This window comes from Gekko japonicus, unplaced genomic scaffold (genome assembly GCF_001447785.1).
Source record: "Gekko japonicus isolate JY-2015 unplaced genomic scaffold, Gekko_japonicus_V1.1 scaffold2678, whole genome shotgun sequence".
NCBI lineage: Eukaryota > Metazoa > Chordata > Lepidosauria > Squamata > Gekkonidae > Gekko > Gekko japonicus.
Genome location: NW_015177099.1, coordinates 123,438 through 150,289, shown reverse-complemented (window position 1 = coordinate 150,289; position 26,852 = coordinate 123,438). Strand labels below are relative to the sequence as shown.

General features: G+C 46.3%; 1 protein-coding gene and 1 pseudogene across 1 annotated transcript in view; both read right to left on the bottom strand.

Annotated features, from left to right (window-relative positions):
* Window positions 1-6,347: 6,347 nt before the first annotated feature.
* Window positions 6,348-15,711, bottom strand: LOC107124781 (annotated as a pseudogene).
* Window positions 15,712-16,783: 1,072 nt separating this feature from the next.
* Window positions 16,784-26,852, bottom strand: part of LOC107124780 (oocyte zinc finger protein XlCOF6-like) — a 94,817-nt gene continuing 84,748 nt past the window's right edge. The window contains exons 7-8 of the mRNA XM_015428289.1: window positions 18,789-18,842; window positions 16,784-16,954 (exon numbers count right to left, since the gene is read on the bottom strand). Of these exons, the coding sequence (XP_015283775.1) occupies window positions 16,784-16,954; window positions 18,789-18,842 (225 nt within the window). The remainder of the gene's footprint in view (window positions 16,955-18,788; window positions 18,843-26,852) is intronic.

The window sequence follows — 26,852 nt, the reverse complement described above, 5'->3', positions numbered from 1 at the left end:
TGGGTATAACTAACCCAGCGCAGCCCCATTGCTGTGTTTGTATTTTTTTGGGTGCCTACCAACACGCACCCCCATTATACTGGGTCCTTCCTCTCCGCGAAGCACTGCTCATTTTGCCATGTCTCCTTCTTCACGGACGTCTTCACTCCCTGCTATTCTCCCACTCCTTTAATTTCTCATAGATTTTGAGTGTATGTTCTTTGTGTGCTCCCTGTATATTAAATTCCTTAATTACCTTTCAATGAAACATTCTCTATTTTTCCTTTGGACTGGTTAAGGAGAGCTCTCTTAAAGGGAAAGATCCCCATAAACATAGGTAGCAGATCCTTGGTTAATATCCCACCTCTTTCTGAGGCCTGCCATTTAGCTAAATTCCCCTCAAAACTGAAGGCAGCAATTCAGCTTCTTAAAGCTGATGGGGTAATAAATTTGGTGGAAGGAGGAAGAGGAGGAAGAGATTGAATTCATACCCCGCCCTTCACTCAGAGTAGCTTACGAGGGCAGGAAGGGTTGCATCAGTGCTTAGTGGTTGTGGCGCTTTCTGACAAGCCCAGGAAAATGCTGGTTGCCACTTTGGGGCCAGAAGCAATTTTTCTCCAGGCCACTTTGCCTGTGGATTCTGGAGAATTTTTGCCATTTTCTCAGCATGGTACAGGGGTCATTAGGGTGGGAGAGTATTTGTGAATCTAGATGACCCTGGAGGTCCCTTCGTATTCTATGATTCTGAAGGCAATAACCCCCAGGATGCTAAGGTTCTTTGATTTGTGTGGCTAGCCAATTGATTGCACACAGTGAGATACACAGCAAGGAGGGTAAAAACAAAGAGTTTATTCGAATAAATGGGACATCATACAGCCAAAACTTCAGCCCAGATGTGCAGTGAGTAGCAGCAGGGATCTGACTTAAATCCTTTTGTTGTTCTTCCCAATTTTACATCACCGCTGACATCATTTACACTTTGCTCAGTTTGATTTTATTTATTTGCAACATTCATTAATCTTACATTTGACAAACAAGATGTTACTGGCCACATTTCAACTTTACAGATCTTTGATGATGATACACGTGTCTTCTTCACTTTTCTCCCAGTCTCTTACCTCTGAATGAACTTACAGGTTGAGTTCATACTGAGTACAGGATTTAACTTTTCCCATTATAATATGGTTCCTTTATATCAATACATGCATATATGTATATAAAAAGCTCTTTAGTAACATTTCTTTGGGCTATTCCTATGAAAGATGTAAAACACATGTATAAAATATGAAAAATATAAGATCATAACGATAGTCAAAAAAATTAAACTCTTTACATGCATTTTCTAATGTTCCAGAGTAGCCTATGACATAAAGCATCTATAGATACCTTGAATTCACCTGTTATCCTTTATTTTAATCCACCAGGGGATTTTTATTGAATTTTTAAAAGAAATTAAATCTAAATTAAATTTTCTGGTTTTGCAAAAATATGCAATTTTGCTTTAGCCATTAGGTGTCCTCCTTGTATATAAAATAAAATACAAGTTCTGCACTCTTAATTGGCCTTTTTAATTCTCAAAAGACTTGTGATTATTATCTTGTTTTTGGCTGGACTTTGAGATAACTACACACCTAGTAATTAGCTCTTGGAAGCATCTTTACTTATGTCCTTCTATGCAAGCAAACAGTCTAATTACTGTAAAATAATGAGAGCTGCTGAAAAGGCATATAAATATTGCTTATTGATCAGAATCAGGTTTCCAATAACTCAATATTAATATGCTAAAGCATTTTGAAAAAGAAGAAAAGGTTAGCTTGATTTTCCTTATTAAAAATACTAAAAGTCATAAACAGTTACGAGCTTCTGAAACCATTCCTTTGAAGCAGAAAGCCTAAACATAAATCTTCAACCTTTGACAGGTCGTTACTGTGACGGATCGTTTCATCCTCATTAATAGTGTACTGATTTTTTTTGATGCTGGGACACCTGTTCATTAAGAAATTCCTTCTTTGACAATTAAATAGGATATAAGACAGCTGTTTTTACAATTCTGCTTGGTATTAACTGGTTTTTCAACTGTTTGAGGAAATCCCAATGCCTTTTCCCAAAGACCTCTGAAATAAAAGCAATAATTAATAGATTTTGTTCATTAGGCCACCTCTACAATTTTATCAGTGTACCAGAGGTTTTGCAGTTTTATAGCTGATGGCTGAGGCTGAATCCAGCCCAAATTCCATGACAGAGGCAAGAGAAGGGAGGGCAGAACATCAGTTTACACACATGTCGTTAGAACAGCACGCTTCCCCCCATCTTTCTGTCAGCCAAAGGGAACTACTCCCCCCCGCATTCTCCAAGCCTCCATGGTTCAGAGCCTTATTTACTGGAGAAGGCTTCTTCCTCACCCACTTAGTGCTGCTCACATACCTCACTTGAGAACTTAGCACAATGGTCAGTCTGGGGGGGGGGACTGATTTTGAGGCAGACTCAGCATGGGTTCTGTAAGGGAAAAACCCTTGTCTCACTAACCTGTTAGTGTTCTTTGAGGGGGTGAACAAACATGTGGACAAGGGGGATCCAATAGATATTGTTTACCTTGACTTCCAGAAAGCTTTTGATAAAGTTCCTCATCAAAGGCTCCTAAGTAAGCTCAAAAATCATGGGATAGAAGGACAAGTCCTTTTATGGATCAAAAACTGGCTAATTAATAGAAAACAGTGAGTGAGTATAAAGGGGCAATTTTCTCAGTGGAGGGTGGTAAGCACTGGGGTACCACAGGGATCAGTACTTGGTCCACCGCTTTTTAACTTGTTCATTAATGATTTGGAGTTGGGAGTAAGCAGTGAAGTGGCTAAATTTGCAGATGATACAAAGTATTCAGGGTGGTGAAAACCAGGGAGGATTGTGAGGCACTCCAAAGGGATCTGTCAGGGATGGGCAAGTGGGCGTCAACATGGCAAATGGGGTTCAATGTGGCCAAGTGCAAGGTGATGTACATTGGAGCCAGAAATCCTAAATATAAATACACATTGATGGGGTCTGAACTGGCAGAGACTGATCAAGAGAGAGGTCTTGGAGTTGTAGTAGATAACTCACTGAAAATGTCAAGACAGTATGTGACTGCAATAAAGAAGGCCAATGCTATGCTGGGGATTATTAGGAAGGGTATTGAAAACAGATCAGCCAATATCATAATGCCCCTATATAAATGAATGGTGTGACCTCATTTGGAATACTGTGTGCAGTTCTGGTCACTACACCTTAAAAAGGATATTATAGCTTTGGAACACTTTCCCTATGAGGAAAGGTTAAAGCGCTTACGGCTCTTTAGCTTGGAGAAACGACAACTGAGGGGTGACATGATTGAGGTTTATAAGATTATGCATGGGAAAGAGCAGATAGAGAAAGAGGTACTTTTCTCCCTTTCTCACAATACAAGAACTCATGGGCACTCCATGAAATTGCTGAGTGGTCGGGTTAGAACGGATAAAAGGAAGTACTTCTTCACCCAAATAATGATTAGCACATGGAATTCACTGCCACAGGAAGTGGTGGCGGCTACAAGCATGGACGGCTTCACAACGGAATTAGATAAGCATAAGGAGCAGAGGTCCATCAGTGGCTATTAGCCACAAGGTATAGATAGGGGCTCTGGGGCAAGTGATGCTCTGTCATCTTGGTGCTTGGGGGGGGGTCAACAGTGGGAGGGCTTCTAATGTCCTGGCCCCACTGGTGGACCTCCTGATGGCACTGGTATTTCTGGCGACTGTGTGATACAGAGTGTTGGACTGGATGGGCCTTTGGCCTGATCCAACATTGGCGTCTCTTATGTTCTTATGTTCTTAACATGTAGGACTCCCATACCTCCTTCCTTAGGGGGACGACACATTATCACGTGCCTCACTTCTGGGTTTTTTCCAGTTCAATATAAAGGAGTTGATTAAGGTTTGCCAAAATTTAAGTTTTGAGTCTTTTAATGAAATTGGTAAAGCCGAAAACAAAAAAACCAATCTTGGTAATACCCAGGTTTTAACTATGGAAATTCTTTCTAACCATGATAATAATTTTTGATTCCACATTGTTAAATCTTTTAGTATTTGGTTGTAAAGCTCATCAAAATTATCTGCTTCTAATTTCATTAAATGCCTAGGAATATGAATACCTAAGTATCTCATAGATTTAACAACCCATTTATATTTAAACTGAGCTTTGAGTAGTTGTTCAGTTTTATGATGTAGGTTTATAGGAAAAAGTTCCAATTTTTCTAAGTTTACCATAAGTCCTGAAACAGCCAAAAATAGCAAAAATAGGTTGTAGGGCAGCTAATGAATGTTTCAGGAGAAAACAGATATAAAAATAAATCATCTGCATATAGTGAAACCTTATGTATACATTTACCTATCTGGACACCTTCTATATTTGGATCACCTCTTAGATTAATTGCAAGGGGTTCCAGGGCTAAGGGGACATCCTTGTCTAGTGCCTCGACTAATTTGGAAAAAGGAAGAATGGGCTTCCGAAGATTTTAATTGCGCTCGTGAGTCTGCATAGATCATAGTGAGGGCCCTGAGAAATGCAGAGCCAAAGCCCATATGACTGAGTCAAAAACGTTTGACATCTCTAGGCTTAAAATGACTGCCTCTTTGGAAATGTACTCACAATAATGTAATACATCAATAGCGCACCTGGTATTGTCTGCCAGCAGTGTACCCGGCATAAATCCTGTCTGATCAGGGTGTATAAATTTGAGAATGATTTTTTAAGCCATTCAGCCAAGATAGTTGTAAATATTTTATAGTCTGTATTTAACAGAGCTATTGGATGATATCCTGCTGCTTCAGTGCTCTCCTTGTCTGGTTTAAGGACAGGAACTATGGTAGCCGATTTCCATGAAGGACTAATTTCCCGAGATTAAAATTTGATTGCAAGTTGCTGCTAATCGGGCACATAGAAGTGAATTAAATGCTTTGTAACAGTTAGAATGAAAACCATCCAAACCAGGAGCTGAATTCAGTTTAAATTTTTTCATGGCTTCAGAGACTTCCATACTTGTAATAGGGGAGTCCAGAGTCAACCTGTCTTCATTAGATAGTGTAGAGAGATTAGGTAGAGCCTCTATATACTCTTCAATTGCCTGACTTGCAGGATTCATAGAAGAGTAAAGATTTTTATAATATATAGCAAATTCATTAGCTATTTGTTTAGGGGAATAGATAGGACCTGTTTTTTTATTATTTAATTGACGTATAATCTATGATTTTTTTTCTTCTTCTCTTACTTTCCCGGAAAGTAGTTTAGCCGATTTGGGAAAGTGTTGCCAATATCACTGTTTTGTAAAAATAAGTTGTTTCTGAATCTGGTTTATTTCCTGCAAAAGAGTTTAGCTAATGTTCTTCTATGGAATTGTCTAGACTAAGAAGGGTCTTTTCAAGTATAGTGGACATAGGTGGTTGACAGCGGCAGTTTCTCATAGGACCTCTTTAGGACAGTTAGTTTCTACCGTTGGGGGACTTGAGAACCTTCTTTCTGGAAACAAGGGCTTGACTAATAGATCCTCAAAAACACTTACAGGGAAAATTCCCTTTCTTTCTAGAAAAGCCTCCTCCTGCTACAGTAGACCCAGTATCCGCAAGCTGTCAAAAGTGAGGACCACTCTCTGAATTTGATCTGAGTTATTAAAAGATTTTATGGAGATAAGTAAGTGCAAATCTTTCCTTAAAAAGAGCTCTTAAGTGAGAAATAATCATATGTTTAGAATTCCAGGGAACTATTTGGCCTCTGTACTTGCAGACATGTATGCCTACCTTACAGGGCTATAGTCTTAGTTGGAATTAAAAGGCTCAGTTGCTCTTTCTCCTTGAGGCGACACACAATCCTTTCCCCTTACCTCTGTAAGACTATTATCAAAGATAGAATTACTCTTGGATGTTGGGCAGTTGGATTCTGAAAGTGAATATGCCCTTAAGGGGAAAGTAGTAGTTTAAAAATCTTCATGTTTTGTCTGTTTGGGTGCTGGGCTTGATGAAATATCTTTGATGTCCCTGGCCCTTTTACTGATGCCCATTACAGAAATTTCAGTCAATACTCCTCACAAAACTACAACAGCTGTGATAATAAGCAATTAAAGTAACCATCTGCTTATCTTTCTGTACAAACAATCCAGTATGTTCCACGAGGACACCAACTACAGCTTCATGATATCTGTGTTGTTCCGATAGTCATTCTCTACTGGGGAAGTATTTTCTTTTTAAACTGGAGAGTTCTTTTTCCCTTTTTCCCCTTGGTTGCAAACTTTCAAGCCAAAGACTGTTGCCTCGTCATATATCTTTTTCTTTCTTTCTTTTCAACAGGCTCGTTAGCCTCTCTCCCACTCAGTGAAGATTAATAATAACAGTGCCCTTTCCACACTTTGAGCATTCAAAAGGTTTCTCCCCCGTGTGGGTTCTTTGATGACAATAGAGATTGCTAGTGTTACTGAATCCTTTTCCACACTCTGAGCGCAGGGAGATAAAAGCTTCAACAAAACGCTGAGGTAATTTAGATATAATTCAAGGCTAACTAAGCTGTAAGCACTCAAAGTGCCAAGCAAATACAAACATCCGAGTGTGTTCAACAGCTGTATAGGGAATAATAGCAAGTTACTTGCAAAACAGTAAATAAAATAATGTTATCTTATATCTGCAGAGGCAGTCCTCAAGAGCTCCACATCAAACATCTCCAAATACAGAAGTCCTGAGATTTCCACACTTATCAAACAACTCTTTGAAGAACCCCCACACACACAAAGACTTAATCCCTCCAACTATCTTGAATGTACTTCAGCTAGCAAAGCCCATCCTTGCTTTCTTCCTGGTGGGATCTATCTGAGGGCTTCAAAAATGGTTAAAGTTCCTTCTATAGTTTGAACATTTATAACATTTCTTCCAAATTAGAGTAAGATTTCTGTGTAGCTTAAAGCTTCTTACAAAAGTATATATTGTTTCAATGCTTTATGTGGTCTGTGGTTGTCTTTTCGTAGTGAAATAAGAGAAATGCTTTTTTCATGGGCTAAGCGGTTGCCTGGCTTCACCTCCTGTGGGCTCTTAGGTGTTTATGAAAAGTGCTACTCTAACTGAATCGCTTTCCACACTCAGAGCATTCAAAAGGTTTCTACCCTCTGTGGGTTCTGAGATGCTCTTGCAGATGGCCACTCTGACTGCATCTCTTTCTATACGCTGAGCATTCAAAAGGTTTCTCCCCCATGTGGGTTCTTTGAAGATTATCACTCTGACTTAATCTCTTTCCACACTCTGAGCATTCAAAAGGTTTCTCCCCTGTGTGGGTTCTTTGATGACACTGAAGATTGCCACTGGTACTTAATCCCTCTCCACACTCTGAGCATTCAAAATGTTTCTACCCCGTGTGGGTTCTTTGATGACACTGAAGATTGCTACTGGTAATGAATCCCTTTCCACACACTGAGCATTCAAAAGGTTTCTCCCCTGTGTGGGTTCGTTGATGACACTGAAGATTGCCACTGGTACTGAATCCCTTTCCACACTTTGAGCATTCAAAAGGTTTCTCCCCCGTGTGGGTTCTTTGATGACAATAGAGATTGCTAGTGTTACTGAATCCTTTTCCACACTCTGAGCATTCAAAAGGCTTCTCCCCCGTGTGGGTTCTTTGATGCAGTTGAAGACTGCCACTGTGACTGAATCTCTTTCCACACTCTGAGCATTCAAAAGGTTTCTCCCCCGTGTGAGTTCTTCGATGCACCTGAAGACTGCTACTCCGATTGAATCTCTTTCCGCACTGTGAGCATTCATAAGGTTTTTCCCCTGTGTGGGTTCTTTGATGCTTTTGAAGATCGCTGCTCGTACTGACTCTCTTTCCACACTCTGAGCATTCAAAAGGTTTCTCCCCTGTGTGGGTTCTTTGATGATATTGAAGACCGCCATTGTGACTGAATCTCTTTCCACACTCTGAGCATTCAAAAGGTTTCTCCCCCGTGTGAGTTCTTCGATGCACCTGAAGACTGCTACTCCGATTGAATCTCTTTCCGCACTGTGAGCATTCATAAGGTTTTTCCCCTGTGTGGGTTCTTTGATGCTTTTGAAGATCGCTGCTCGTACTGACTCTCTTTCCACACTCTGAGCATTCAAAAGGTTTCTCCCCCGTGTGAGTTCTTCGATGCACCTGAAGACTGCTACTCCGATTGAATCTCTTTCCGCACTGTGAGCATTCATAAGGTTTTTCCCCTGTGTGGGTTCTTTGATGCTTTTGAAGATCGCTGCTCGTACTGACTCTCTTTCCACACTCTGAGCATTCAAAAGGTTGCTCCCCTGTGTGGGTTCTTTGATGCACCTGAAGATGGGCACTCTGACTGAATCTCTTCCCACATTCTGAGCATTCAAAAGGTTTCACCCCTGTATGGGTTCCTTGATGCCGTTGAAGATTGAGACTACTACTTAATCTCTTTCCACACTCTGAACATTCAAAAGGTTTCTCCCCTGTGTGGGCTCTCTGATGCTTTTGAAGAGAGCCACTGCGAATGAATCTCTTTCCACACTCTGAGCATTCAAAAGGTTTCTCCCCTGTGTGGGTTCTTCGATGATATTGAAGACCGCCATTGTGACTGAATCTTTTTCCACATTCTGAACATTCAAAAGGTTTCTCCCCTGTGTGGGTTCTTTGATGATACTGAAGACTGCCATTGTGACTGTATCTCTTTCCACACTCTGAGCATTCAAAAGGTTTCTCCCCTGTGTGGGTTCTTTGATGATATTGAAGACTAACACTGTGACTGAATCTCTTTCCACACTCTGAGCATTCAAAAAGTTTCTCCCCTGTGTGTGTTCTTTGATGATTTTGAAGACTCCCATTGTGACTGAATCTTTTCCCACATTCCAAGCATTGAAAAGGTTTCTCTCCTGTGTGCATTCTTTGATGATATCGAAGGCTGCCATTGTGACTGAATCTTTTTCCACACTCTGAGCATTCAAAAGGTTTCTCCCCTGTGTGGGTTCTTTGATGATATTTAAGACGGCCATTGTGACTGAATCTTTTTCCACACTCTGAGCATTCAAAAGGTTTCTCCCCTGTGTGAGTTCCTTGATGCTGTTGAAGATTGCCACTGGTACTGAATCTCTTCCCACACTCTGAGCATTCAAAAGGTTTCTCCCCTGTGTGGGTTCTCCAATGCTCTTTAAGAGAGGCACTCCAAGTGAATCTCTTTCCACACTCTGAGCATTCAAAAGGTTTCTCCCCTGTGTGGGTTTTCCTATGGTGTTGAAGACTGGCACTGTTACAGAATTTCTTCCCACAATCTGGGCATTCCAAAGGTTTCTCTCCTCTTTGTAGTCTTTCATTCACAAGAAGCTGTGACCTGTATTTGATGTACTTTCTGTAGTGAACAGATTTACTTGTCTTCATTATATTGTGTTCTGGAAACTGCACATTACGCTGTCTTCCATCTCTCTTCTCAACCAAATGGATGCCTTTCTTTTTCATAGGTCTGCTTCGATTCCTGACCTTTCCTTTTAAATCTTCATTATTAACTTTATCTGGCAATTGTGGATGAAGTTGCTCACTCTTCTCAATCCACTGATTGTTCTCTGCTGGAATAAAGGGACAGCATTTATTTATTTGTTGTTTTGTTTACAGCCCTCCTCGCAAGTGAGCTTAGAGTGGTTCACATTTTTAATACTATGCATTTTATTGTTATAACCTTGGCACACTGTGCCCTTGTCAGCCGCCCTGAGCCTTCGGGGAAGGGTGGGATATAAATCCAAGGATAAATAAAATGAATAAATAAATAAATAAAGTCATATAAAACACATCAAATAGTTGAAAATACAATTCTAAAGCCCAATAACCGTATGGTGCCATCATACAATTCTGGCCCTCAATTTATATTAGCAATGGGGGAAGAGGGGTGAAAGCAGATTGTGAATCACATGGTTAGGGTTGTCATCAACCATACGCTTGGCAGAACATTTCTGCCCTGCAAGCCCTCCTAATTTGTAGCAAATCCCACAGTGCCCAGATGTTAACCAGCAGAGAGTTCCACCAAGTTGGAGCCAAAACTAAAAAGGTCCTGCCTCTGGTTGAGGACAGACGAACACTTTTTGGGCCAAGGGCTTCCAATAGATGTTGGTCACTGGAGCCTAATGCTTTCCGGGGGACATACCAGCATAGGAGGTCCTGTTGGTACTTTGGTCCCTGAGTGTTCAGGGCCTTAAAGGTCAAGACCAAAACCTTGAACCTGACCCAGTACTCAACTTGGAGCCAGGGCAGCTGGCGAAGCACAGGTTGTGTAAGTGCAGTTACCGGTGTCCCTGTAAGGACCTGAGTCAGATTGAGGTGACGAGAGAGGAGGTCCTAAAACTGATAGACAACTTAAAAACTGAAAAATCACCAGGCCCAGATGGCATACATCCGAGAGTTCTGAAAGAACTCAAATGTGAACTTGTAGATCTCCTGACAAAGATATGTAATCTTTCCTTAAAATCTGCCTCCATTCCTGAGGATTGGAAGGTAGCTAATGTCACTCCCATCTTTAAAAAGGGTTCCAGAGGAGATCCGGGAAATTACAGGCCAGTCAGTCTGACGTCGATACCGGGTAAATTGGTGGAAACCATTATTAAGGAAAGAATTAGTAGGCACATAGATGAACAAAACATAGATGAACAAAACCTATTGAGGCAGACTCAGCACGGTTTCTGTAAGGGAAGATCTTGTCTCACTAACCTGTTAGTGTTCTTTGAGGGGGTGAACAAACATGTGGACAAGGGGGATCCAATAGATATTATTTACCTTGACTTCCAGAAAGCTTTTGATAAAGTTCCTCATCAAAGGCTCCTAAGTAAGCTCAAAAATCATGGGATAGAAGGACAAGTCCTTTTATGGATCAAAAACTGGCTAGTTCATAGAAAACAGAGAGTGAGTGTAGGTGGGCAATTTTCTCAGTGGAGGGTGGTAAGCAGTGGGGTACCACAGGGATCAGTACTTGGTCCACTGCTTTTTAACTTGTTCATTAATGATTTGGAGATGGGAGTAAGCAGTGAAGTGGCTAAATTTGCGGATGATACAAAGTTGTTCAGGGTGGTGAAAACCAGTGAGGATTGTGAGGCACTCCAAGGGGATCTGTCAAGGATGGGCGAGTGGGCGTCAACATGGCAAATGGGGTTCAATGTGGCCAAGTGCAAGGTGATGCACATTGGAGCCAAAAATCCTAAATATAAATACACATTGATGGGGTCTGAACTGGCAGAGACTGATCAAGAGAGAGATCTTGGAGTTGTAGTGGATAACTCACTGAAAATGTCGAGACAGTGTGTGACTGCAATAAAGAAGGCCAATGCTATGCTGGGGATTATTAGGAAGGGTATTGAAAACAGATCAGCCAATATAATAATGCCCCTATATAAATCAATGGTGAGACCTCATTTGGAATACTGTGTGCAGTTCTGGTCACCACACCTTAAAAAGGATATTATAGCTTTGGAAAAAGTGCAGAAAAGGGCAACTCGAATGATAAAAGGGTTGGAACACTTTCCCTATGAGGAAAGGTTAAAGCGCTTAGGGCTCTTTAGCTTGGAGAAAAGACGACTGAGGGGTGACATGATCGAGGTTTATAAGATTATGCATGGGAAAGAGCAGGTAAAGAAAGAGGTACTTTTCTCCCTTTCTCACAATACAAGAACTCGTGGGCACTCCATGAAACTGCAGAGCGGTCGGGTTAGAACGGATAAAAGGAAGTACTTCTTCACCCAAAGAGTGATTAACACTTGGAATTCACTGCCACAGGAAGTGGTGGGTGCTACAAGCATGGACGGCTTCAAAAGGGAATTAGATAAGCATATGGAGCAGAGGTCCATCAGTGGCTATTAGCCACAAGGTATAGATAGGGGCTCTGGGGCAAGTGATGCTCTGTCTTGGTGCTTGGGGGGGGGTCAACAGGGGGAGGGCTTCTAATGTCCTGGCCCCACTGCTGGACCTCCTGATGGCACTGGTATTTCTGGCCACTGTGTGACACAGAGTGTTGGACTGGATGGGCCTTTGGCCTGATCCAACATTGGCGTCTCTTATGTTCTTATGTTCTTATTCTGGACAATCCTTAACTTCCAGATCAGCCTCAAGGGCAGCCCAGCGTAGAGCAAGTTACAGTAATCAAGTCTAGAGGTGACTGTTGTGTGAATTACCATGGCTAGGTTGGGGCGAGACAGGCAACAGGTAAGTTGTTTTACCTGGTTATGTTTAGCAACTGGGAGGGCAGGTAAGTCTAGTGTTGGGGAAAAGAGGGGTGCAGGAACCGTTTCTTGCACTCTCCTTCCCACTGTGTTTGTTTTGGGGAGGGAGAGATGCTGGCTTCCCAGTGTTATCCAGAGAGGGAGGGAGGGAGGGGGGAGGAGAGAGAGAGAGGGAGAGGGAGAGGGAGAGAGTGTTTTTCTAAACCAAAACTCAATTTATTGCATTACACACTCTTTGTCAAAGACAGCCTCCCTCCAAATCCTGCCCAACCTTGGCTGGAGATCATCTTCGCCAAGAGGGTGACCAGCTACATTTACAAAGGGGGCCCCACTGGTGGACCTCCTGATGGCACTGGTATTTCTGGCCACTGTGTGACACAGAGTGTTGGACTGGATGGGCCTTTGGCCTGATCCAACATTGGCGTCTCTTATGTTCTTATGTTCTTATTCTGGACAATCCTTAACTTCCAGATCAGCCTCAAGGGCAGCCCAGCGTAGAGCAAGTTACAGTAATCAAGTCTAGAGGTGACTGTTGTGTGAATTACCATGGCTAGGTTGGGGCGAGACAGGCAACAGGTAAGTTGTTTTACCTGGTTATGTTTAGCAACTGGGAGGGCAGGTAAGTCTAGTGTTGGGGAAAAGAGGGGTGCAGGAACCGTTTCTTGCACTCTCCTTCCCACTGTGTTTGTTTTGGGGAGGGAGAGATGCTGGCTTCCCAGTGTTATCCAGAGAGGGAGGGAGGGAGGGGGGAGGAGAGAGAGAGAGGGAGAGGGAGAGGGAGAGAGTGTTTTTCTAAACCAAAACTCAATTTATTGCATTACACACTCTTTGTCAAAGACAGCCTCCCTCCAAATCCTGCCCAACCTTGGCTGGAGATCATCTTCGCCAAGAGGGTGACCAGCTACATTTACAAAGGGGGGTTAAAGGTACCTGTATACCTTTAATCAGTTAGTGCTGGTTAACCAGTCCTTTTGTGTCCCTCCAGTCAAGAACCAAAGGACAGACTCCTGACCTTACTGGGCTCAGCTAAGGAATCCTCCCTGCGAGGTTGGCTCACAGCACGAGACCCACAGGTTATTCTAGAGGCAGCAACCTACAGTTTTAGGCACCAGATAACTTATTGCAGCAGTGGAAACAAATACCAGAAGTTGGTAAATAAAATATATTTTTATTTAAGTGCACAAGATATATTCATTAAAAGATTCAGAATTATTTAAAACAGTACTGTGAGGGAAAACAAGAAAGCTAAAGATTAACAAACTTGCTAAACACTTCTAGAACCTTGGTTCTCAAAGACAAGATGTTAGCCATCCAGTTCTGGGTCCAAATGTACTCCGTCTCCAGAGTCCCAAGCGTCAGGCTGGTTGGCTTCGGCAGCCAGAACTCCCAAGATGGCCAAAAGGTGAGCAAGACAGAATTACAGGTCAGCTTGACATGCAACACCATCATGTAGAAAGGATGTTAAAGCAGGTTATTTATCACTGGAACCTTCAGTGGTTGCTAGGCCTGGGCACCAATCAGGGTTCAAGCAATGTCTTCCAGATACAAGAAGGCCAATCAAGGAAATGATGTTTTCATTGGTCTCTGATTGGTCTCTGGTCATGTCAGAAGAGCAGCTGACGTGACCTGCAGTTTCACGGCACCAGTCCCTTCCCACAGGACTTAACTACTCTGGAATGTTCACAAGGGAGGCCAAGTCCAGGGAGGGAACATCTTAACTTGCAGGTGCAAGGATGTTCGCTCTCCCCAGCACGACTGTGTGAAACCAAGGACACTTAAAGACAACATTCTTAAACAAGAGCAGGCCGCAGCCAGACGGAACCAAACTTTTAAAGCAAACTCCATTTTCAGTGAGCCAAAGTTCTTGAGACTCTTAAGTCAGAAAACATTTATGTAGCATTCCAATAGTCAACACAGAATATTTCAACACCACCCCATTACATAAATTGTGCACTTCTAAGTTTGAAAGGGATATCCTTGGTTGTTCTGCTAAGACTCACCATGGCAGGGTGGTTGATCAGAACAACCTCGAACAAAACTAATCCAGACATTAAGTACAGTACTCTTTTTTTTACCCACTGAAACTAATGTAACTGTCAGACAAGTCTGTGATGAGCATTTGACGTGCACGACAAAGTCAGCCCCTTTCATTCTATCTGTGGAGTCAGGAATGTCAAGGAAAGCTGTGTTAAGCCAGGGTGACTCACGAGTCGAGGAAGCTGGTTTCTGGTACTCTATCTATTTAGAATTCGATAGTGATTTCGGACTGCTGCAAACTATAAACGTCCCCAGGAGGCAAACGTCTTGTGAGTCAAAGTGGTGTACAGTAAGGGCCCACAGCACTCAGCAGAGTCCTGAAGCTTCCTGGGAACAGGACCAAAGTTTCAACTATACGAGCTAATTATTGTCGACATTAAAGTACCAAAGGTGTATCAGAGGTTTTGCAGAGTTTTAGCCGAGGACTGATTCTGCAACATTTAGCACCTGGGAGGGCAGGTAAGGTCCAAAGGTCTATATGTGACTGCAGTAGGAAAGGATTGAGAGCCCTTTGGCCTCGTCCAGCTTGGCTGACCTTAACCACCCCCTTGCCTTCCCCCAGAATATCCAGGATTTCAGGATACCACAGCCTTTCGAGAGCCACAGCTGAGCTCTTGCCGAGAAGGAGCTTCCGAATCTCCAGATTCCAGGCCCCAGAAGGTCTCCCTCCCGCCTTACCCAGTGGGGATTATAATTGTACTAAACTACAAGTCAGTTAGAAATGAGGCAGAAACGTCCCATGGGTATTCCTTTCCTGTTCCCTTAACATAACCGTGAAGGATCCCCACTCTCAGCCAACTCACTTGGGAAGGAAATCCTCTCTGGAGATCCTCTTGAAGAACTCTCCAGCCTTAACCACCCCCTCACCTTTCCCCAGAATATACAGGATATAAGGATACCACAGGGGGGGGGGGGGGAGAGACAGAGAGAGAGGGGTGGTGGTAGCTCATATGGGAAGGGACAGAAATTAAAAAAAATTCTCCTGGAAAGACAGAAACATGGTCAACATCAAAACCCACAATCCCAAATGGTAGAAGGGGGACGGATTATTTCCAGATCACAGTCGGAGCAGATGTTTGTAATCCCATCCAGGGAAAAGGTGTGTTGCAAAGGCTGGAAACAGAGAAATGAGGATCTGGACCCTTCCAGAATCTTTCTGAGGGACTTTTATCCCACCTTCGCTTCAGGCCAGGACACTTCCTCTGGCTTGGTTTACGGCCACAACACTGGCCTCAGTTGCCTCTGGAGAAACAGCTGGACAGGCCTCAAAATGGCGCATTGCTATTCCATATTTTGATACATTCCTCCTCACAATGGCAGCAATTCGCACATTTCCCACATATGAAAGATCCTTACCCAGAAAGGCCACATTCCCGTAGTTCTCCAGCATGACTTCCTGGTAGAGGGCTCTTTGGTCCGGATCCAGCAGGGCCCATTCGGCATCAGTGAAATACACGGCCACCTCCTCAAAGGAAAATGGACCCTGAAAGAAAAAGCAGAAAATACCTCCTCAGAGATCACGCCAGGCAGAGATGGCACCCTGGAAGGGAGTCGTCTGGGAGGGTACAGGATGTATGCCTTGGCATGGGGTAAAGGGGGTGGCGTTCAGAGCCCCTCTCGCCCAGACAGCTTGAAGAGACTGCAGGAGAAACCCCCCCCCCGAGAAAGGAGGGGGAACCCAGGCCGTCCCCCGCTCATATCCCCTACCTGAACGGGAGGGGCAGCAGCCATTTCCACTCCTCTGAAAAGATGACGGCGCAACAGCATCTCTCCACTGCCTGTTCCTGAGACAAAGGAGGAAGGAAGGGTTTTTTCCACGACTTTTATTTGATTTGTTTCTTTGTTCCCTGCTTCATTCACCAAATGGCCAGGATTGTAAAACCTTGCCCTGTTTCCACTCAACACATTTTAACACTTTTTACAAAACACTGGGAGAGGCAGAAGAAAAGGACCAGGTACCAGGAGCCCCAGGACTCTAAATGCTGCCAACATATTTCAGACTTGTGTCAGGCCTGTGTCTGGTTTGAGGGAGGGTGAAGAGGGAGATGGAAATGACGTGGCATATCACGTCACCGTCACACTTGGCCCAGACACGACTTGAGCACATCTGAAGACTCGAGGGTAGTATCAGTGAGTTTTCAGAGTGCCTCTTGGCAGGCTCACTTCCCAACCAGGTTTTCAGCCAGACACAACAGCAACATGACATCACATCTGCCCCAAGCCCTCCCCCAAAGCCCCCAGGGTTTGCCAGGCAACAGCACAACATCCCTATTCCGGCATCCTATTTCCCAAAGCGGCCCGCCAGATGCCCCTAGAAGCACGGGCACAGAAGCCAGATGTTTCCATCCTCGTTGGCCCCCAGAAAGGGTTTTTCAGAGCTCTGCTTCCCCAGAAGGTGGAGGCTCCCTTTATTCACCAAGTTGAATTGTCCTCCAGGAATTGGTCCAATCCCCTTTGAGAGGCATCACAATTAGCGAGTTCCGCAAACTAACTCTGTGTTGTGTGAAGAAGTGTTTATTTTCCCCCCTGACCTGAACCCTCTATCCATCAAATTCACTGGGTGCCCCAATCACATCCAGGCATGAAGAGTCCTTACCAGAGGACAGGACACCTTGGGCACGCTCCATGGCCTGCGCCCTCTGCTCTTGCTCCAAGGAAGTTCCTTCTGCTTCAGGGATTCTATTTTCTATCTTTATGGATGGTCCCCACATCTGAAAAAAGCAGCGAGGGAGAGGGGTAAGAGACGGAATGAAAGAGACCAAGGAAAGGATCCTGCCCCATTCCCAGACTCTGCCCCCTTCCACCAGCAGACCGGGTGAGTTATCTGGAGGGATCTGAAACTCTCCAGTTGAAGAGGCTGCTGAAGGAGGCTGGCGCTTGAGAGAGACGAAGCCTCTGGTCGGGGGGCCAATGTCCTGGGCTGAATGAGCAGAACGCTACGAACAGGGCTACATCCGTCCGAGATCTAAATTACGCATCCAGTATTTCTTCCAAAAGTGCTGGATGTTCACTTTCCCCATGTATTTCAATTACGCCTATAGTATTATGTCAAAAAGCCTCTGTGCCATGAAGACTTCCTTGAATCAATGAAAATCGGGGCTGTAAATCTTCTGCGAGGCCTGAAAAGACACATCTCTCTCAGGGCTCACAGGACCAAAACGGTCCTCTGTAGAACAAAAGGGGGGTTTTCCGTCAGGAGAGCCCCCACTGCACGGTGCAGCTCAGAGACACACGTTTTATCTCCTTGAGTGCTGTTTGGGAGAACACGGCCCCGAACCCTTGAATTTTCAGAAGCTTGTGGTACAGGTGAACAGTCGCACCATCTTTCCCAGAATCCCCTGCAGGTACCAAATGCGGGGTGGCACCTACTGGTTCTCTCGGAAGCCCACGTGGTCCTACTTTTCGATCATCCCCCTAAGAGGAAAGAATGGATCTCAGTGTCTGCTGAGGGGAGGAGGGGAATTCAGCTCAGAGAGGGGCCCCTCCCACCACCACAAGAGCTGCACTATTTAATTGGGCCTGAGACCTTGACGAGGACCTCAGTTTTCAGGGCTCTGAGGGGAAGAACTGAGCTCCTTGTTCTCAAGTGAAGTCAAGTCAAGTTTATTAATACGGTCAAGCGACCAGCCACTGTAGAACATTTCCAAGAGGAATAATAAAATACACAGTAAATACATAAAATCAAATAGATATATAAAAACATTAAAACGGATACGGGAGCAATACAATTATCATTAAAACGCACCAAAACAACGCTAACAACGTGGTCCTACTTTTCGATCATCCCCCTAAGAGGAAAGAATGGATCTCAGTGTCTGCTGAGGGGAGGAGGGGAATTCAGCTCAGAGAGGGGCCCCTCCCACCACCACAAGAGCTGCACCATTTAATTGGGCCTGAGACCTTGATGAAGCACCTCACTTCTCAGCCTGAGGACCTCAGTTTTCAGGGCTCTGAGGGGAAAAACTGAGCTCCTTGTTCTCAAGATGGTGGAAATGGCTAGGAAATATCACGGACAGGGCCAGGTAAAGCTTGGCTCAACAGGCCGGGCAGGGGGGGACACGGGAGGGCTGGGTACTAGGGCCCTTGTCCCTCCCATCTGAGAATAGGATGAGCTGAATAAATTGACAAAAGCCGGCAGATCAGCTAATAAAGTCTTGATGCTTTGCAGAACCTGGTGACACGGGTGGGCTGCCGAATTTCGACGCACAAAGAATTTATTTTACCTGCAGCTGATCCCCATCCCCCAATAAAATCCACCAAAGTTGCGGTCGCCCCGCAGAGAGAAAACCAAGGGGGCAGCCCCTTTTTATGTATTGGTTCCCATTTAAAATATTTATTGACCTCCTTTCTACCCTGAGACACTCGAGGCGGCTTACCATAAAGCCCCTCACCTTGGGGACCAGAGACCCCCCGGAAGGGAAAAGGTGCCCCCCCTCATGACAGTCTCTGCCCTCGACCTCTTCATGTGGGACCTCCCCCAGAGCCCTCAGAAAGCAGAGACCGGAAGGGGACTTGGGGCTCTCCGGTCAGGAGATGCTGCCTCACTTTGACAGCAGGTTCTCCAGCCACGCCCCGAGCCCCGTCAGCTCCGGCTCGGCCCTGGGGATCACACAGAGAGAGGGCGTGAGAGGACGCCCATCCCCTCCACCTCAGGCCTGCTCTCCACACGCAACCCTCAGTCCCTCCAAAGGACTGACCTGGTGGCCTGGTTTCCCTGGGGGGGGCGATCAGCCCCGTAGGCCCCTGCGAGCCCTGGAGAGAGAGGGAGACAGAGAAGAGAGACTTATTCTGGGGCCTCTGCCCAGGTTCTCCACCACTGAAGTGGCGGCAAAGAAAAAGAGGGGATCACAGGGTGAGGATTCATGTGGAGAGCAGCGTAGGGCAGAGCACAGGGTTTCAAAGGGAGAGGTGCCGGGGCTGAAGAGCTCCGGAAGGAGTGGTGGAGCAGGAGGGGCAGGTTCTGTGCTGGGGAGACGTGCCAAAGGCCACAGCAGGAAAGAGAGAGTGCAGGGCCAGGGCGGGAGATTCATCGCTGTGGCCAAGGATCCTCTTACCTGGGGCCATTTTAAGCCGGGCTTGCCAGGCTGCCCCTGGAAGAGAAACGCGCAGTGCTTATCTCTGTGGCCCTCCCCAAGCCGTGAGAGCCAGTTTGGTGTAGTGGCTAAGAGCGGCAGATTCTGATAGGGAGAAGCAGGCTCGATTCCCCACTTCCCCACTTGGAAGCCAGCTGGGTGACCTTAGGCAAGTCACAGAGCCCTCCGCCTAAAAAGTAATAAGCACAGCTCGCCACCTAGGGGTGCCAAAAAAGAACTACAGCTTCAGCAGCCAAACAATCCTTCCCGGATCTCCTAGCTATTTCCACACACAAGGCCACACGATAATTTCACCTTCCTCCCCAAGCCAGTTCATCAGAAGCCGTGTCCAGCGTGGCTCCGAGGCACAGTCAGCAAAGGCTCCAGGGAAATAAGGGTCGGGGGGAGAGCCTCGACATTCCCATCAACTGGCTCGGGCTCTTCTGGTCTTGCTGGTGATGCACAATCCGGGGGTGGGGGGCTTTGCTCCCTTTCTCCTCAGAGCTGGGTTGTTGTTTTTTGCCTTCACCGGCAAATTGTAGATTCCTTGGAGAAAGTCACAGAAGGGAAGGAACCTGGCTTTCCCCTCACAACTATAGCCCATCCTGTGCCCTCAGGAACACCTGGAAGGCCCAGCAGTGAGGAGAGCCGCTTGAGGAACGCTCAGTTCCTTCTGCACCCCAAGGCAGCCGCACTGAACATTCCCAGAGGCAGGGGAGGGGAAATTGAGCTGCCTGGACCAGGAGACATCTGGGCATGCTCCACGCCTCAGCCATCTTTGGCAGTCCAGAGGCAACTCTTTGGGAGCCACACCCAAGCACAGTCTGTACAGCTGCACGGGTGTGCAGAAGGAGCTGGAGTTTGCTGTTCAGGGCTGTCATTTCTAAGAGGGCTGAAAGGTGTTTGGTAGAAAGAGTTCAGACACACACATACAGATAACCCCCCCACACACCCACATGTCAAAGTTTCTACCGCATGTAGACATGTTTCCCCTTTGAACCCCAGAAGACCTCCTGGAAAGACCCCCCCCCCCCCGCCAAGGCCCAGAACAGTGGAGAAGGAGGAGGAAGGAAGATGAGGAGGAAGAGGAAGGAAAACGAGGAAGAGGAAGAAGAATTGGATTTATACCCCACCACTCTGAGTTTCAGAGTGGCTTAAAATCTCCTCCTCTTCCTCTCCCCACAACAGACACCCTGTGAGATAGGTGGGGCCGAGAGAGCTCTTTCAAGAACTGCTCTTGACAGAATGGCTCTGAGGGAACTGTGATTGACCCAAGGTTACCCAGCTGGCTGCCTGCGGAGGAGTGGGAAATCAAACCCGGTTCTCCTGATTAGAGACCACCGCTCTTAACCACTCCACCAAACTTGGTCTCCAGATCCACCACCATCTTGGTTGCCCTCCTCTGGACACGTTCTTGTCTATATCCTTCATTAATTATGGGGCCCAAAACTGAACACAATTCTCTAGATGAGTCTAACCAAAGCAGAGTAAAGCGATACCATCTCTTTGCATGATCTGGACACTGTACTTCTGTTTGGTTTAGTGGTTAAGTGTGCAGACTCTAATCTGGGAGAACCGGGTTTGATTCCCCACTCCTCCGCATGCAGCTGCTGATGTGACCTTGGGTCAGTCACAAGCTCTGGCACAGCTGTCCTTGAAAAAGAGCCGTTTGTGTCAGAGTTCTCTCAGCCCCACCCACCTCACAAGGTGTCTGTTGTGGGGAGGGGAAGGGAAAGGAGTTTGTAAGCCGCTCTGAGACTCCCTTGGGTAGTGCAGGGCGGGTATAAATACAATCTCTTCTTCTTCTTCTTCTTCTTCTTCTTCAAGACTGACCTAATAGTTACAATAATATACCCTGATTAATAAAGACTGGAATAACAAGAAAATCATGAGAAATACAGAAGCCAACAAAGAAAATGTTTTTTTCCCCTCTTTTAGTTACTTGCATTGAGAAAACTGTTGATATATAAGGCTTAAAGTGAAACCATGTGCTATGCATTATTACCCCCCATTTGTGTTTGTCTCTGTGTGTTAGTGTTTGTGAAAGTATGTCTGTGTTTGTGTTCAATTAAAACTTCTAATAGAATCATAGAATGTTAGAGTTGGAAGGGACCTTGCATCTAGTCATCTACTCCAACCCCCTTCACTCTGCAGGAGCATAGCTGAAAGATAGCCCTACACAACATACCCGAAAGATGGTCATCCAGCCTCCGCTTGAAAATGTCCAGCGAAGGAGCATCCACCACCTCCCGAGGCAGACTGTTCCACTGCTCAACCACTCTTACAGTTAAGAAGTTTCTCCTGATATTTAGCCGGTAACGACTCCCTTGTAATTTCCACCCATTAGATCTAGTCTTCCAATCCGGAGCAAGAGAGAATAGATCCGCTCCATCTTCTACCTGACGGCCCTTCAGATACTTGAAGACTGCAATCATGTCCCCTCTAAGCCTTCTCTTTCCCAGGCTAAACAGACCCAACTCTTTCAGCCTTTCCTCATAAGACTTGGATTCCAACCCTCTCACCATCCTGGTTGCCCTCTTCTGGACACGCCCGAGCTTGTCAACATCCTTCCTAAAATGTGGTGCCCAAAACTGGACACAGGACTCCAGGTGAGGCCTGACCATCGCAGAATAGAGCGGAACTACCACCTCCCTTCATCTGGACACAATGCTTCTGTTAATGCATCCTAAGATTGCATTAGCTTTCTTCACAGCCACATCGCACTGCAGGCTCATGTTTAGCTTGTGATCAACCAGAACACCCAGATCCCTTTCACATGTGCTGCTGTCAAGCCAAGTCCCTCCCATTCTATATCTGTGCCTATGATTTTTTTTACCTAAGTGTAGGACTTTGCACTTCTCTCTATGGAAATTCATTTTATTTGTCTCAGCCCACTGTTCCAGCCTATCACTGTTCATCTAGACACAATGCTTCTGTGAATGCATCCTAAGGTTGCATTAGCTTTCTTTCTTATTTGGGGCAAGCAGGAAAAAAAAAAGACTAACCCAATCGGTGGCCAGGTTGGAGCTTTCATGAGTCACGGCTGACTTCTCCAGGTACCTTCAGAATGAGGTGAGCCGTGACTCACGCCCGCTCCTCCTCTGCCAGCAGTGTTGTTCGTCTTAAAGGTGCTCCTGGACTCCGGCTCTTGTCTCCAGCTGCAGAGAGACTGGCACGGCAACCTGTCTTGACCCAGGCAAGGGGTTTTCCTCATCTAGGCCCAGGGCACTTCCTGGACACCAGGGAGATGTGGAAAGGGCAGTGGGGGGGGGGCGCGGCACAGAGAGAGATCTGGGAACCCCCCACTTCAGTTGGGACCCTCAGTGGTGAACCTCTGTGTCGGGAATCAAAGCCGCTGACTTGGTGGGAGGTGTAGAAACAACAGAGAGATCACGGGTAGGTCGCAACCAAGGACGAAAACAGCCGCGACGTATAATGAAAATATATATATTGATGGACTGCTGTGTCGCAGTGAGTGGTATTTCATCAACAAGTCGTCAAGATGTACACATCCACACTCACAGAATTTGCATATACTCCCGTTCAGTTTACACGTCGACAATGGTAATCCATGAACCTGGCACAAAACATTCTTCCCTCGTCAATGAAACAAAATCTTTACGTGCTCATACACTCACGGATTACAGTTGCTGACATGTGAATTCTTATAGTCAAATGTTGGAAATCAGATAAAATACCAAGTAGAGAGGAATTAATAACAAAAATTATAGAAATAAAAGAAATGGACAAAGTAAATATGATTTTGTCGGGAAAGGAAGAAAATGTGTTTAAAAAAAGATGGCAGCTGACGTGTAAACTAATGTTCTTCACGCAGCACACTTAGATAAAGCGGTCATGTGAAAGGGGAATATATGCACATTCCGTTAGTGTGGATGTGTACATCTTGACGATTTGGTGGGGGAGGCAGAATGAGTGGGGAGACTTCACCCCCCCAGCTTCCCCTCCTTCCTTCCCTCCCCCGCCCGACTCACCCGGGGGGGGGGCCTGGTGCGGGAGGGCCTGAGCTTGGGCTTCCTGGGCGGACACCCCCCCGCCCCCGCCCCTTGTCCTCTTCACCGCTCTCAACGCCAAACTGCGGGGAGAAGGAGGAAGCGCCATCAGACCCCCCCTGGAGCCTTTTTCATGGTCTGCGTCTGGCCTCCGGACTTCCTTACATCTTCGTCTTTGTGCTGCTCCACGCAGATGTGGAGCTGTTCTTAGGCCCTGGCTTGTTTTCACTGGTTTCATTCGGTAACATGTCGTGTTTTTACATTTTTATTTTATTGTGTTTCATTGTAAGCTGCCTCATCTGGAGAGGCAGCCATTTCCCAAAGAGACACATAACAACACCCGGGGCTATTTTTGGGCAGGAACGCACAGGAACGGACTTCCGGCTGGCTTCAAGGTTGGCCACGCCCACTACAGCCAAAACCTCTGCGCTTGCGTGGCCAAAGAGGGAAGGCCTGGAGAGTGACCCCCCCCCAGTGACTCTGAGGCGGGGGGGCCGGGGGACCCCTGGAAGGATCGGGGAGGCATTTAAATGCCTCCCTGGCCTGTCCGAGGGCCGGCTTGCCCCGGCTCCCTGTAGCCACGGGGCACCTGGGCAAGCCAAGGGAAGCCATGGGGGCATGGTCTAATACGCGAATGAGCGGCACTGTCAGGGGTGTGGCCTAATATGCTAATGCATTTGTGTTGTTGGGTGTGACCTATTATGCTAACGACTTCCTGCTGGGCTTTTTCTACAAAAAAAAGCCCTGACAACACCTGAATTATTTGTCCACCCAGTCCTTGTGGAAGGGGGGGCCGCTAAGCCTCTGAATCCCAGGGCCAGGAGGCCACGTCTGTGCCCCGGTGTTGGCCCTCCAGAGGAACTGGTTGGCCTGACCCAGCAGGGCTGTTGTTCTTATGGGGAACCTCCACATTCAGAGGCAGTCAACCTCTGAATCCCAGAGCCAGGAGACCACGTCAGGGGAAGGCCTCGGCCTCTGTGCCCCGGTGTTGGCCCTCCAGAGGAGTTGGTTGGCCTGACCCAGCAGGGCTCTTCTGTTGTTCTTATGGGGAACCTCCACATTCAGATGCAGTCAACCTCTGAATCCCAGAGCCAGGAGACCACGTCAGGGGAAGGCCTCGGCCTCTGTGCCCTGGTGTTGGCCCTCCAGAGGAGCTGGTTGGCCTGACCCAGCAGGGCTCTTCTGTTGTTCTTATGGGGAACCTCCACATTCAGATGCAGTCAACCTCTGAATCCCAGAGCCAGGAGACCACGTCAGGGGAAGGCCTCGGCCTCTGTGCCCTGGTGTTGGCCCTCCAGAGGAGCTGGTTGGCCACTGTGCGAGACCGGAGGCTGGACTCGATGGACCCTCACTGGTCTGACCCAGCAGGGCTCTTCTCCCCCACACTCACGGCATTGGCTTACCTTCTTCTGTCCTCCCTGGTCAAGGTCTGACACGCTTAGTCACTGCAGCACACCCTGGTTCAGTACTGAATTAGGAGTGACGAGGGGTCGTCACTGCTGTGGGGCGTGTCCCTGATGACGGCCTCTTCGATCCTGGAAGAAAATTAGGCGTTGTTTTGGCTCATAAACCCTGGGTTTGTCTGCTTCTTGCCACTCCTCCCGTCTACCCCCAGGACCGGTGTGACTTGAAAAATGGGAACCGGAGAATTCAGACGTCACCTCAGGCCACAGTAAGGAGGAGCCACAACTAACAAACCAGCTACAAGCCTAGTTGGAAATCCTTTTTAGACGCATAACAACAAACTGTGATTTGTTCGGTCGTCTGCATTCAGATGCTAAGTTCCATCCCCGGAATCTAGTAGGCCAGTGATGGCGAACCTTTTAGAGACCGAGTGCCCAGACTGTGACCCAAAACCCACTCATTTATCGCAAAGTGCCAACACGGCAATTTAACCTGAATAAGGAGGTTTTACTTTAGAAAAAACAACTCACACATTAACTTAAGATGATCCAAACAAAGTAAGGAAAGGAATCCCAAATGCTTTCATTTACTTAAAATTATTTGGCCGAGAATTCGACACTTTAATGATGGTCTGGGCCTGGCTGGGGCAATGTGCCACCTCTGAGTGCCACCTCTGGCACCTGTGCCATAGGTTCGCCACCACTGTAGCAGGCAATGTGAAAGACCTCCATCCCAGACCGTGGAGAGCTGCCACCAGTCTGAGCAGACAAGACTGATGGTGAGAGACCAACAGTTTGATCCAGTATAAGGAAGTACAGGGAAAGCAACTTTCAGTGCTGAGAGACTACGGAAGACCAAGGGTTCCCCGGAAACATCCTAGTAACTGGTGGCCACAGCCCCAGAACCTCCCCCCCCCCCAAGAACATCTAGAGAAAGCATCTTGAGAAAGTATCTTTCTAGCACAGTACTAGATAAATAACAAAATAACTGGGTAGTAGAAACCCAGAAAAATGTCACTTCTTGCAGTCTAGCTCATGGCTAAGAGATTTAGAAGAAGAGAAGAGATTGGATTTATACCCCGCCCTTCACTACCCAAAGGTGTCTCAGAGCGGCTTTCCAACTCCTTTACCTTCTCCTCCCCACAACAGACACCCAGTGAGGTAGGTGGGGCTGAGAGAGCTCTTGACAGAAACTGCTCTTTTTCAAGGACAGCTCTTATCAGAACTACGGCTTGCCCAAGGTCATCCAGCCAGGTGCAAGTGGAGGAGTGGGGAATCAAACCCGGTTCTCCCAGATTAGAGTCCACACACTTAACCGCTACAAAGAGGTAAATTGTACTAAGCGAAGTCTTCATAGAAAGAAGACTTTCATAGAAAGTATTATAATAAAAGAGAGAGAGGAACGCCCAGCACAGAGATTTTCAAATCAAAACCAATACACTTGCTAAGTACACGTTACCAAGGCTATATCAGGTTCCTCAGAGCATGTGCAGAGTTCCTTGCTGTACCTAGATGTTGGAAGAGGCCTTCTATCTAATGAAAATCCAACCTCCTGTGCATCCCACTGTGGATTTCCACTGAAGGCAATGGAAAATCCCAAATGTCCAGGTTTGGATGCTCAAAGGAAGGGGCCCTTTCCTTGCTGTCCTGCCAGTTCCAGGTCCTCCTGGGTCCTGCCCTTCCACCTCCTGCCCCTCCATCCATGAAAAGATGCCTTTAGTCACTTGGCTGTGAAGAGAGGCCTCTCTCTGGGGCGGGGGGGGGGAAGACACAGGCAGTAACATGTCAGAAGGGAAAAGGAGACTGGAGATACACCACTGAACATGTTTGTTGCATCTATGACACTGTCTAACCATCTCATCCTTTGCCGTCCCCGTCTTCTTTGACCTTCAGTCTTTCCCATTTACATACCAAGGTATTTTAGAGATGCAAAGTTAACATCTCTCTGCCTTTTTAGAGATGCCTCTCATTCCTTAGGCTCCGTCTGTCTTGGGGGCCTGTTCTTAAGGTAAACCAGAGCCCCAAAAGGACAAGAGGGACTGGTGACGCCTTTACCATTGCATTCTTATTATTATTATTATTATTATTATTATTATTATTATTATTATTATTAAATTTTATATC